The sequence below is a fragment of the Primulina tabacum genome, chromosome 2 (genome assembly GCF_025594145.1).
Source record: "Primulina tabacum isolate GXHZ01 chromosome 2, ASM2559414v2, whole genome shotgun sequence".
Lineage (NCBI taxonomy): Eukaryota > Viridiplantae > Streptophyta > Magnoliopsida > Lamiales > Gesneriaceae > Primulina > Primulina tabacum.
In genome coordinates, this window is record NC_134551.1 from 46,247,906 (window position 1) to 46,261,507 (window position 13,602).

Sequence of the window (13,602 nt, forward strand, 5' to 3'; positions counted from 1 at the left end):
TTTTCTCTGAAATTGTCAACAAAATATTCATTCATGGAGAGATCATCTTGGCATGAAATTCAAGTCAATCTCGTTGATGACGATGCTTTACAGTTTATAATGCAATGTGACAATATGTATATGTTGCATTTATACGTGGAAGCAAATTCAATTGAGCATCATGTTGAATTTGATGATCATGAATCCTACGTTCAACATGCATCCGATTCAGGGTTCAATAATCAACCCGGTACTTCTACATATGGTGGTTTCCAGGATCTAGAATCTTATGTTCCACAGGTTACTGAAGGATTCGGTAATATAAATTTCGATAATGTAAATGGGTCTTGGGATCAATATATCAATGTCTCGTCGGAACAAAATCCTACACCATATTGGCCGAATCCAACATTAGATACGAGTGCTCGTTGTCCGGATCTGGCCACTAATGATGATATTTGGAGGAGTGATTCTGAACCCGATATGTCATATAGCGAGTCTGAAGAAGAAGAAGTGAATGATGACGATGAAGTGAATACATTTTCAAATCCTGATGAGGGGACATCATCTCGGCAACCACCTGGTGATACTTTACAGAGGCAGACCGTACCATTTCTTTCAAACACTTCTGAAATGCCATCATTTTTCAATAAATTTTTTGGGGAAGAGCCTCCTGATTCTGTCGATGTACCTTCTGGAATGCAAACAAGCTATTATAATCCGGAGAGAGGTGATTTATGCATTAATATGTTATTTAAAGATAAGAATGATCTTATTGCATCTGTGAAGGATTATTCAGTTAGAGTTGTCAGACGTGAGTATCGTGTCGTGGATAGCACACGCAGTTTGTGGAAATTACGTTGCAAAAATCATTCTTCTACGGTCATTTGTCGATGGGGACTTCGCTCGTCTTTGAAGGCCAAAACTGGTTATTGGAAAATAACAAAATATGACGGGCCTCACACATGTATATCTATCTCTGTTGGTATAGACCTTAAGAATTTGAACAGAGATATGGTGACACATACGCTATTGGAAGTTGTTCGTTGTGATCCTTCGTATGAGATTAAGTATATCATTGAAAATGTGAAAGATAAATATGGATAACAAATCTCGTATATGAAGGCATGATGAAGTTTGAAACGTGCTATGGAAATTGCTTATGGTATATGGGAGAGCTCTGTTCAATTACTTCCAAAATATATGTGTTCTTTGTCCAAATATAATCCCGGAACAGCTGTGGAGTGGAAGCAACTCGGAGCCAACACTGAAATGAGTAAGACACTGAACTATGTTTTCTGAGCATTCAGGCCGTGTGTTGATGGGTTTTGGCATTGTCGAAAAATAATTAGTGTCGATGATACACACTTGTATACCAAATACAAGCACAAAATTTTGATCGCTGTCACTCTGGATGTGAACAATCAGGTTCTATCGCTAGCATTTGCTATTGTGGATGAAGAAACATCAGATTCTTGGAAATGATTATTGGAGAACCTAGGAAGACATGTTCGTGGTGAAAATGATGTGTGTCTTATTTCTGATAGGCATAAGGGAATCGTGCAAGCAGCTGAAGATCTACAATATTTTCAACCTCCTTATGGTGTGCATCGTTTTTGTTTGAGACATGTGTGTTCAAACTTTAATGCTAAATTCAATACGTGCATTTGAAATATTTTTGCTGGACGGCAGGAACACAAAATCAAATTTGTAAGTTTGAAGCAATAATGGAATCAATCAAGCAAAAGAACATTTTGGCGCACAAATATTTTGCTGGAATTGCGAAAGAGAAATGGAGTTTGGCAGTGGTTGGCGTCATGGGGTGATGACAACCAATATGTCGGAGTGTTTAAATAGTGTGTTGAAGGGTGCTCGTAGACTTTCTATATCTGCCATAGTACACTTGACACTTCTGAGGTGCGTACAATATTTCATTGAACGCGTGACAAGAGGTGGTCGTATGGTTCAGAAAAATCAGCTGTGGTCAGATTATGCATGTCGGAAGTATGAGAAATGAGTGATAAAGTCTAGTGAACATCGTGTTGCCAATATGATGTATGTGAGTAAACTGCTTCGGTTGCAACTGTTGGAAGGCCAAGTTGTGGCCAACATATGCAGGTGGTCAAGTTATCAACGAGTGATTGTTCATGTGGTAAATGAACGATTTTTGGCATCCCATGTTTCCGTGCTATTTGCACCGCTAAGTGGCACTCTTTAGATCCGACGACAGTTTTGCAGTCATGGTATAACATAGCTGAGTACTTAGCAACGTACGAGGGAAGATTTCAACCTCTTGCAGATGAGCGATGCTGGGATCCTCCAACTTTCGAGTTGCACCACAACCCGGTTAGACGTGAAAGAAGAAGAGTTGATAGGGACAGAACAACTCGATTGAGAAATGAGATGGACACAACGGTTTTTAGAGAGAGACAACATCGATGAAGTCTTTTGTTAAATTGTAATAACGCTTGATATGTTAAAAATAAATTGTTGTGTGCATTGAGCTTTTCTTTCCCACTATCATGGAGTGGCTGCAACCAATGAAGCCCATTTGTGGAGATGACTTGCAGCGAAAGCACGCGAAACGACAATTAGACTTCCCGACTCATGAGGGAGATACATGTGGATCGAGCACCGCCACCCCGCGTCGCCCACAGCTCTGTAGGCGGTCCCAAAACGACAAACTGGATGAGACTCTTGCCTTCATGGCTCATCAGGAGCAAGTCAACTCGAAGTTCAATGAACATTTCACGTATGTCGAGTCCATGATGTGTACAATGCTAATCCACGGTGGTGTTGACCCAGGGTCAATCCCTCCACCTCTGCCGTTCATTCCCCTGTTCCATTTTCATTATGACTATCAGCAGTAAAGGGATGCATCAGGAGTGTCACCACCAGAAAATGACGAGGATGAGCCGTGATCACCGATTCCTGATGCTAGCTGAATGAGGCATGTGATCCCATGCTTTTATTTATTTATTACTATACATTGGAGACATTTCATGTTTTAATTTAAATTTACTTTTCGCAGATGAGCACGATCGAAGAAAAACAAATCTGAGGACAAAGGCGTCACTTCTGATTTATTCATCCTATATTTCTTTTGTGTAATTTCTTGTGTTGAGATGTGTAAATGTGCAAATATTTTTTTGACGTGTTTATTTATACGTTTGATTTCAACTTTGTTTAATTGTGTATCTTTGTTTTTATTCCCCACTTCATATTTTTTTCATCTTATCTTTCACTTATGATCACTATATTGCAAACTCGAATAGCTCTTCTGATTTCAAACAAAACATATTGTTCTTAATCTCAATATATTAAAACAACTTGTTCAACTAATACAATTTAAATGATATAGTTACAATCATGTAGAAGAATCATCATCAAAATTACAATGATACAAATGGCTACCTGTTCCACAATCGAGTGGATTGCGTCTTCTCATCCCTCTACGCAATTCAACGTCTTCAGGAATTTACACATTCGAGTTACCTGGAAAAGTGATAGGTGAAATAACATTCCTCTGTGGTCGCATATCATGCACAAGTTGCTGAGGACCAACATTAAGAAGATTTGTGAAACTTTGTATGTTCGACCAAGATGGAGTTTGATAATCATGCTGACCAAACGAACGTAAGTCAGCAATCTCTGAATCACTAAAAAACCAGGTTGAGTAGTAGAGGGTCCTGCAGTATTCAGCTGGGTTGACGAAATATTAGTGTCATACTCACTTGGTTGCCTAACCATGTCACTTCTCCACCCGAATGCTGACTGATGGGAAAAGGGAGAAGGTGTACTAAATTTTGTTGGACATTAAAGTGCCCGGCAAAAATATTGTACGGATATGGTTGAAAACCAACGACATTAATTGTAGGTGATATGATGCGTACAGTTATTCGATTATACCATTCAAAGTAGTCTTTGTCAGTTTGCATCGAACGCCCGTGTCGTACCCCTCTAGCAACATATCTCAACCTACTATTCCACAACTCAATTGAATTTTTATGATAATCTCCCCAATTGGTGTTTCGATGACCTGTTCTCGTGATATTATGCATATCATCGTTGTCGACGACAGACACTGGAATTGATTGTCGTCTTCTGAATTGTCACATCGCCCGATTAGGACGATGCATCTCCACGATGTCAAAGCAAATAAGGGGACAAACACATCGCCAAATTTTGTTCTCGTATGAATCAATAATCGTCTTCACGTCTATGTCATTCTTCCGATAAACGATCAAACTAAACTGTGAAAAATATATATGTTAAAAATTAACATACATTTAATCATAAATAAATTTAATATTCATTAAATCAAAATAAAATATTAAACATTCGGTAACACCTCATAATTATTCATACGATCTAGAGAATCCCTTATAATTCTTACAGAATGTGTGGGCGAATGTGTGTAACTAAATCCAATTTTCCACCTACAATTTAACAAATATAATTACATATCAAAACATTATAAGACATATACATGATATTATCACAATAAATTTTAAATATTACCGTGTACCATTTGAAGAAACTGGAATAATAGCATCTGGATCAATGGGAGGTACAACTAATGTTAACTCATCTCGGTCGGGGTTAACACATTTAATTCTGTTCCATGCCCATATCTGCTTATAATAATAAAAATAGTTTAACACAAATATCAAAAAAATTGTGTTAAATAATCAAATTACATTATTTATACATGCAGGATATATAAAGGTACAGCCATTGTAGTCTTCTCTATTCGTGTTGCATTACACAACTCACGGTATAGAAATGCTAAAACAATACTACCCCAACTATAAGACTTTATGTTTTCAATATCCTGTAGCAGTTGCAAAAAAATGAGTCTAGCAGACCTTCCTTGATAGTCAGGGAACATTATTCATCCAATAATCATTAACGCAACACCACGGGTATATTTCACAACATCTACTTCTGAACTATCATCACCAACAAGGTTAGACATGCAATGGTCGTTCAGTCATAGACAAATGACCACCTTTCAAATGTTTTGATGATGGTACAAATCCCAAAAAATCCAAACATATGTGTTGACACATCTATTCCAGTGACTGCTTGACCATCAATTCTTAGACCCAAATGATTGAAACATCTTGTAACGTGGCAGTTGCTTCACCACATGTAAAATGAAACATGTGTGTCTCGCGTTGCCAACGTTCAACAAGAGCAGTAATCAAATGATTATCAAAAACCTGTGACCCACATTCTAAAACTCCATAAAAACCCATATCATTCAAGTATGCAAGTACACGATTGTGTATGTAATTATCGGTGTATAACTTCCAAATCAAATTGTCTAACCTCTTCACTTTGACAATATCATCAACGGTTTCGGAAGAAACTTTAGACGACATATGTGTCGCTTGTAAATAGATGACACTGGGATCTTCTGGAGCTCGATTATCTGTCATTCTTGAATAAATTGTTGATCTTCTAAACTTCGTTATAAGGTAAGAAAGGAGACTGGAAGATCTGCGAAAGTTCACGAGAGAAATAATCTGTGAGAGAGTGTGAGAGTAAGGGATGGAGGAAGAAGGAGAGGAGAAGGAAAGATAAGGTGGAGAAGGAAGATAAGGTGGGGTGGAGATGGAGGCTCTACGTGGAGCCTCCGTGCTTCGTAACGGATCATGCTCCATGTTGGAGCGTCCGTGCTTACGAAGCACGGATAATGCTCATGTGGAGCAAGATCCGTTCTTACGAAGCACGGATTGCGGTATATTTGAATTTTTTTTAAACTATTTTTGAAATTAATTTTAAAATTTAAATTATTTATAAAAAACCCTCAATTTAGTGATAAATACCACTGGACAAGGACAATAGATGCAACAACACCAACCGATATATAATTAGAAAAATATAAATTCCACATAATAAAACTCCCTTCTGTGATCAAACGAACTAATTTCACAAAGATCCAAGGAAACATTAATGTTGAGCGATCCAAGAATCTGCTCGAATTTCAAACCTGGAGAAGTCATTGAATGTCCACTAAAAACAGTCTACTCCAAAAAGCCTGCAGCGTAATGTGAAGACAAAAAACATTGTTTCATGTTCATACACGAGAGAGCAAACATAGAGTGAGACACCTCCAATTTGCGGAAATGGGAGAGAAAAGCAAGGTGTCAAAAACGACGATTCTGCTTGCAACAATGCTGATAGTGTGGGGAATGGCTTCTCCTTGTCTTGGTTCATGTTCCTCTAATGGCGGCGCTTGCAAGAAATGTATCGCGAACCAGATGAAGTACGGCTACCCCCGATGCGTTCCTATGACGCAGTGCATGGCCCGGTGCCTGTGGGGAGGCGTGTCGCGTTCCAAGTGCATCAAGAAATGTGATTGCGATAGTGGGTATCCACGGCTGGATGACTGCAAGAAGTGTTTGTTACAGCGTAAATGTAGCTGCTCTGTTTCGGCTTAAAAATGTCATCTTGTTGTAAATTTCTGTCTCTCTCCAAGACTTTTGGCCGTGAAGATTATGTACATCTCTGAGTGTCTGGTTTGTGTACATGCATGAATTCTGGAATTTTAGTTTTGTCATCTAATCTAACTGTGAAATTGTGGGGTTTCTAATTCGTTGGTTTCAATTTTAATACAACAATGAACTTTGAAAATTTGCAACCAAAATGTCGTAATTTTCCCACTAAACTTTTCGTTTCACTAAATTTTACCTGGGAAAAAAATTGTCTTTGGTAAAACTTAAATGATTAAAGTTCGATTTTTTTCTTTTGTTATAGATAGCAAACACTTCACTATTTTATCTTTTATTTCTTACAATAATTTTAGCCGTGCATAGTTTTTTTTTTCAAATTTATTACTTTCATTTTACCCGTAGGCCGCGAACTTTAACATGAACATTCATGAATGTAACTTTTACTTTGTAGAATTATGTTTCGATAATTAGTCTACAATTATCTTCTAGAGATATTTTACATAAAAATTAGATCATTTTGAAGAGTAAAATGACCAAACTCAATTGTTACTGTAATTGCTATCATTAGTTTCAAGAATACACAATGCAGCACGGTCAAATCTAATAAAGAATGAAACAAAAAACTCACTTGTTTGGAAAAGAACCAAGTTTCATGGAGAGGTTTGGCCTGCTTCCAACTCTAATTCAACCAACCACCTTTACCGTCTTCTTGAACTGAAATGAAATGACTGAATGACCTTCGACCTGTAAATCTGTTCTTGGTTTAGTACACACTTCCTTCTATTGCCCCAACAAATAAAGGACTCCGACCCCTCGAATTGTTGTCGTAAATTTCACCGCCTGTGGCTCCTGAGTCCGACGAAACAAAACTGGTGCAAAATCCATGACTTGAAAACACACATCTAGCTAAAACAAGGATCTTTATGATGGATTGTCCCGTTTGTTGATCCCTCCGGAATATTTTTCAGCCTGCAAGATTGCTCCAAGATTAATTTACAAGTGGATGGATATTTCCAGGCTATGAATGAGAATTCGTCACTGTACTCTTCAACTCCTTCGGTCAACAACTGCCATACTAGAACTCCTGAACCAGCTTCCCTTCTCTTTGCAGACTCGTAGATTTTGTCGTAAACTGTCTTCAGAATAACATCTCTGTCATGTAATCCTCCCACTTCTGTGAAAAGAACAGGCTTCTTCAGCACCTTTTGGCCATCAATTATATGAGCGTCAGCCCACTTTGAAAGGTATTTTACTTCTGCTTCTAAGTTTGCCTCCGGGATCCTGGAACATACCAACATAACGGGCATTAATTAACAAGGAGAAGAAATAGCAACTAAGTCCTCAAATTTATCCAGAAGTCGACTATCAATTTGGTACGAGCACAAAATATAGATCAAGGTTTTGCCATTATATCAAAACATAGGGTTAGATAGTAAATTGCTTCAAACAAAAAGTTCGATAGTAAATGTGAACCACCAAATCATCATGTTTCAATCACTGTGGTATGTAGCTAGCCACATAAGCTAGGAAGAGTAATTGCTGCTCACCAATTCACTCCTAACAAATGCACCTGCGGCTTATGTAAATAGAGCTTGTGATGAAATTGTACAAAAACTCAAGTAATCGGAAGTGTGCAACTGGTATTGTAGATCTCAAATTAGTCTAAATGCCACGTTACCAAACACGATAGAAGGGGCAGTTGCCACTACCCAATAGGCACCTCTTGAAAGGTCGGACATTCAAGCTAACAGGAAGGGTGTAACTCAGATATTCTATATCTATACTATATTGTTAAGTTTGAGCTAACTTTTGGTGTCATGGTCGTCTTTTTTTCTTCCTTTTTCTACTTATTTTTTTAATTCATATATCAAAATTGTAGGGTAGTCTCTCACTTTTTTTTATGATTACATTTTGACCCTCATTTAAATAGAAATTAAATGAATTATAAAAAGTATTGTACAACGTGCGTTGATGCATTAGTAGTAAATTAATTACCATACATGATAGTAGGGGCAATTGCCACTATCCAACAGGAATATCTCGGGAAGCCCGATATTCAAGCTAATAGGAAGTGCAACTCAAGTTTTCTATGTCGTAAAATTAATCGAAATGCCACATCACCAAACATGATAGTTGGGGCAATTGCCGTTGGTTTTGTCTTTGCTACACCCGGAGTGTCAAAATGCACTACTCCCGATCCCCGGTGTAGTATAGAATGACCCATTGCCACTACCCAACAGGCATATCTCGAAAGGTCCAACCCTTCAACGTGAAAAGACTGTATTTCTTTTACCATTTCACAAGCAATATGTTATGTCACGCTCAATTTAAAGATAAAGGCGGCTGACAATTGAAAGAGAAACAGAAGAATTTTGCAGAACTATTTCTCCCAAAGTAAAGGGCATTACTAACCAGCTGTGAGGGTAAGCATGAACTGAAGCAAAGTCTATATCTTTCATAGCTGAATTTTGTATAAAATCTGATCCAAGAGACGCTGCCCAATCCCCGGGATTCATTACATAATTCTGGCTTGAATTTGAACCATAAAACCCTTCAAGTCCAACAGTTACAAGATGTCTTTGGTCTATACTTTTCACAAAAGCAGCCATCTCTGTAATCCAATCCTGATGATGCCATTAAACATTTCAGCCGATTGTATAATTTGGTTTTAAATAATTTGTGTACAACATTGAAATTTCTAGTTCATCTAATTAGAACAAGAGCTTCGCAACTATATTTACCTGAAGAGCAGGAGAACATGAAACAGATTCACACCGAGGCTCATTCATGAGTTCCCAGGCAAATATGGATGGTTCCTCGGAATATTTTACTCCTGTGTAGGAATTCTTTCTAGTCACAATAGCCTGCAAGAGTTACCAAATGGTTACATGGTGAAAAGGGTTCAAGTATCAAAACAAATGTCCTCAAAATCAAGGTTCGTGTACCTTAACATAAGCCTTGTAATATCCTTTTATGGTTCTGTCGGAGAAAAATGGATCTCTTAACGAAGAAACGTTCGTTCCAGCTTCTTCCGCCCATTTTACGTACTGTGCTTTTCCACCAAAATTATTCAAATTATTTACTAGACTGAGGATCAATCTTATACGATGTCTCCTCGCTTCAACTATTACATAGTCCAATGCCTGAAATACAATCAAGAAACGTTGAAACACAACAAGTCGATGCAATTGGACAAAATTCACAAGCACGCTAACTTTGAACTTCGAAAAATCCCAAATCAAGTAGCTCACAAAAACTTCAAAAGCAAAATTATGAACCTTGAAAACCCTTTCATTGAAGACACCTGGTTTAATCTGAAGAGTATTGGGGCCAGCACCGTCACTGAAAGCCCAAGTTCTGCAGACACTCAACCCCATGTCAGCACCTCTTTTGAGCATCTCAGAGACCCTGTATCTTGATTGTCCGCCAGCGCTTTCCTCAAGAAACCAATAGGAATTCCACCCATTCACATACAAATTTTTTTCTGCCGCTGGTGATCCTGGAGTCTCCTGCTCGAGGAGCACAAATCTGGTATAGTTGACTCCCACAAAACCCATCTTGGGCAGGTTCCATACCAAAACGGGGAGGGCAAAGTCGAGGTGATCATTGAAGTTAAGATACAAAAAGCCCAGAATGGAGAAGATGCCAAGGGCTGGGTATAATCTTTTTTCTCTCCATTTAGAGTTCATGGAAGGTGGTGAAAATTTGTGCTTTCAATCTCGGTAAAAATCCCCCTTTTCGGAGATTGGAAAACCTCATTCATTGGCCTGAAGCCCCGCTGACAGTGCTAGGTTTAGACCATTGGGTGTTTCCAGGATCATCGCCGTTCGTTTGCTAGAAGTCAAATGCTAAAATATTGAGTTGTTACAGCTTATTGTCCAATTTTGACCTAATTTGGTATAAGGGCATCCGCATCCGCCAGAATTAATCCATGTTAATAACTCCCTATCTCATCAAAAATGATGGGATCCACGAGCCACATATTCATTACATTAACACTTCCCCATTATTAACACACACTCACATTCATTTAATTTCAACTTTCATTATTTATGGGTCCCACTGTCCACTTACTCATTTTTTTTTATTTTTAATATTTCAATATCTTTCTAATATTTTTATAATTTTACAACAAATATTACTAAAAATAAATATTATTATTATTTTAAAAATAACTTAATTCCAATATTCATTAAAATATTATTAAGAAATGAAAAAAGAGTTGAACTCTTTTATTTAAAATATTATTCAACACAATCTCTTTAAAAAAAACACAAAATACAAAAAAAACACAAAATACACAAAATAGCGACATTTTTTTAAAAAAAAAACAGACGCTTTTCACTTTGCGACGGTTTACGAAAAACCGTCGCAAAGTTGCGATGGTTTACGAAAAACCGTCGCAAATTTCGAAATAATGCCGTTCATTCTGTTGAATTTCTTGGCTGCCATGTCAGCCAAGATTATTAATTCTTGCGCCCACATTGGTGGGCGAAAATTAATGGGTGTTATTAACATCCATTAACCAACCAATGTGGGTGCCCTAAATTTGGTCTCTAGTAGATGGCACCGTAGCCTCGAACTATAGATCCCAACTATATAAAAAATTAAATCTGTTCAAATCACATCTTTTTGCCCCAAGTATCCTCCTTCCCCTGAAATCTCATTCCCTGACGACATCTAAAAATTTCGAGCGCCGCAAATTTCTTGGTCGAGGAACAATAGCAATAATTATACAGATGTTTCAAACAGGAAACTTGTCACGTTAATGACAGAAAAGAATGTGATCTTAAACACTTCTCTATTGGAGATAAAGAAACAAAAGTTACTTTAGCACGCGAGGATAATTTATTAGCATGTTTCATAGAGAAACAATGTGTTGATTAGTTGACTTAATAACGGTGATTGATAGCTCGTTAATAAATATGGTGATTGATAATTGAAAGATGCAAGATTTTGAGTTATATGTTCCATCTCAAATTTGGTTATAAATAGATTTTATCATTGGCTTTGAAAAACATCTCATGTGAGAAACACAAGAAGAGAGGAGATGGAAAAAATATGTGTTAAAGTTCTCTTGCAAACTTTCTCCATAGAATAGATAGTTGCTTCTTTTCCGTGGCGTATGCAAATTTTCAAACCACATGAATTTATTATGTCTCATTTTTTATTATTTGCTCACATATATAATTTTCTACAAGATATATCGCATAAAAGTTCAAGAAATTGGTATCAGAGATTTCGTTGTAATTTCCCTTGAATTTCAAAGCATGCTATGTGGTTGCAGCTCTGATTGATCTTACACATCAGAAAAGATATTCTTAAGAATATTGCCCAAAGTAGTGTTGTTCTTGAACTTGTGTACGGTGTTGTTGGAACTATGGCAAGTACAAATTTCGAGGTGAAAAATTTAACAGGAGCAAGTTATTTTACCTTATCAAGGTTTAACGAAAGCCTTGGATGTGAAGACCGTGCAATATGGAAGGCATCTATCCTGGAGCAAATTCTTGCAACCCAAAAATCACTATTCATTTGCACTTAAGGAAGCCAAAATCACTCACCATTACAGCAAGATTCTCGGACTTGTATCCTAAACAAAAAGGAGTCCACGTTCAGCTGGAAGGAAGCACAGCAACTAATGAAGGAGGATTATGGGATGGGCACTTCAGCCGGGTGACAGCCCTATTTATATGGTGTCCAACTAGAAAGGAGATCACACCATATAGAGCCTGCAATTTTCGAGCACCTCATTGCCCTTTCTCGAAAGTTTTCCAGCGACCAAAGCTTCATCCAGAATCTCGAGATTTCCGCGGCGGTTCGAACAAGCTGTTCATTGTTCTATTAGCATTTCCCGTCAATCCTCAAGCCAGATTTCAGCCCCAAGTTCGAAGCTTTGCCGCAGTGGTTTGAAGTCTAGATTCCACCACTTCCGAAGCTTTCCAGTAAGCCCATCTCTGTCCATTTTTTTTAAGCTTCCGTAGGAGCCCTCTTGCAACAAATTCACGAAGCTTTCTTTGTCATCTTTGAATTGTGCAGCAGCAAGTTGCTGTCCCTGGACCAGTAGCCATTCGAAGCCCCAAATCCTCCCCACAAACTCATCAATTCTCGGTTATCTTCCTTGGAGTGGTAAGCCGTACCTTGTTCCTTATTTTCTCAAATACCCGCATGTAGTTGATCAATACCCCAAGAATATTGGAAGCCTACTTTTCAAGTTTTTGTCTCGCTTATTGCTTATCCAGGAGCCACCCGAGAGTGAGACTAGGAGTTGTTCGAGTATCGCCCGATTTCCTACACTCCCTATCACGTTTTAAGTATTTCACAAAATCTGTAAGTGGGCTTTTGATATATGTATTTCTTCGTAAGTGGGTTTCTTTTGCTTTTATATAAAATTGCACAAATATATTTATTGTAAGTGACTACTAATATTTATATTCTTTTAATAAATACGATTCATTATTTAATTATTTTTAAGGTAGATTTTTGAATATGTATATTATTATATAAAATATTTTGGCAAACTTATTTCTTTTTTTTTTTTGTGAGCATGATATATGTAGAAAATAAATTAAATATGACTTTGAAAATTCGATCGACATAATTTATTCGTTTTCATTTAGTATAAAATCCCCTGAATTATTCGTTGTTCGATATCAATCATAATATTTGAAAGCATGTTGAATTATTTGAAATGCACTGTAATGATTTGATTTAGAAATGGTAAAGGAAATTTCGAACTTTGATATGCTTTGTTTATGCCCCGATGCGGTGGGTTATAATAACCGTTCCTTTGGCCTCGCCCCTTAGAGGAGTAACATATAGGGGACTGATCAGTAAAACCATAGAAAATGAGATGATTTTCAGTGCTATATTCGTATTTTTGTTAGTATTTGATTCAACATGCTTAATATTGAAATTACGATAATTTATTCGTATGTATATCCTCGATATTTGTTATGCCCGATCGGCCCCCATTTACTGAGTATTTCCCAAAATACTCACCCCTTACATTCCCACCCAGATAAGAACGAGGGACAAATCGAGGATGAAGAGCAAGATTACTTTTGGGGATGGTGATGAAGCAAATCCATTTGAGACCAGTCGAATTTATTCTGTCTTTTAATTTTATCATCATGTATTTCACTTCCGCATTTTATTTTTATCG

General features: G+C 37.4%; 2 protein-coding genes across 2 annotated transcripts; one reads left to right on the forward strand and one right to left on the reverse strand.

Moving 5' to 3' along the window:
- The first annotated feature begins 6,113 nt into the window (after positions 1–6,113).
- Positions 6,114–6,428, forward strand: LOC142537763 (uncharacterized). The gene has a single exon (XM_075643257.1). It carries the CDS (start codon positions 6,114–6,116, stop codon positions 6,426–6,428), a length of 315 nt encoding a protein of 104 aa, XP_075499372.1.
- Positions 6,429–6,955: 527 nt separating this feature from the next.
- LOC142532748 (mannan endo-1,4-beta-mannosidase 6-like) lies at positions 6,956–10,331 on the reverse strand. The gene is made up of 5 exons (XM_075639177.1): positions 9,719–10,331; positions 9,386–9,583; positions 9,182–9,304; positions 8,853–9,064; positions 6,956–7,721 (listed from the first exon to the last, which is right to left on the reverse strand). Exons 1-5 carry the CDS (start codon positions 10,127–10,129, stop codon positions 7,343–7,345), a joined length of 1,323 nt encoding a protein of 440 aa, XP_075495292.1. The 5' UTR covers positions 10,130–10,331; the 3' UTR covers positions 6,956–7,342.
- Between the last annotated feature and the right edge of the window lie 3,271 nt (positions 10,332–13,602).

Coding starts and splice junctions, on each gene's coding strand:
- LOC142537763 (XM_075643257.1), top strand. CDS start 6,114: ATGGGAGAGAAAAGCAAGGTGTCAAAAACGACGATTCTGCTTGCAACA.
- LOC142532748 (XM_075639177.1), bottom strand. CDS start 10,129: ATGAACTCTAAATGGAGAGAAAAAAGATTATACCCAGCCCTTGGCATC. Junction 9,584..9,718: donor TCAATGAAAGGGTTTTCAAG/GTTCATAATTTT, acceptor ATTGTATTTCAG/GCATTGGACTATGTAATAGT. Junction 7,722..8,852: donor CATGCTTACCCTCACAGCTG/GTTAGTAATGCC, acceptor GGTATGTTCCAG/GATCCCGGAGGCAAACTTAG.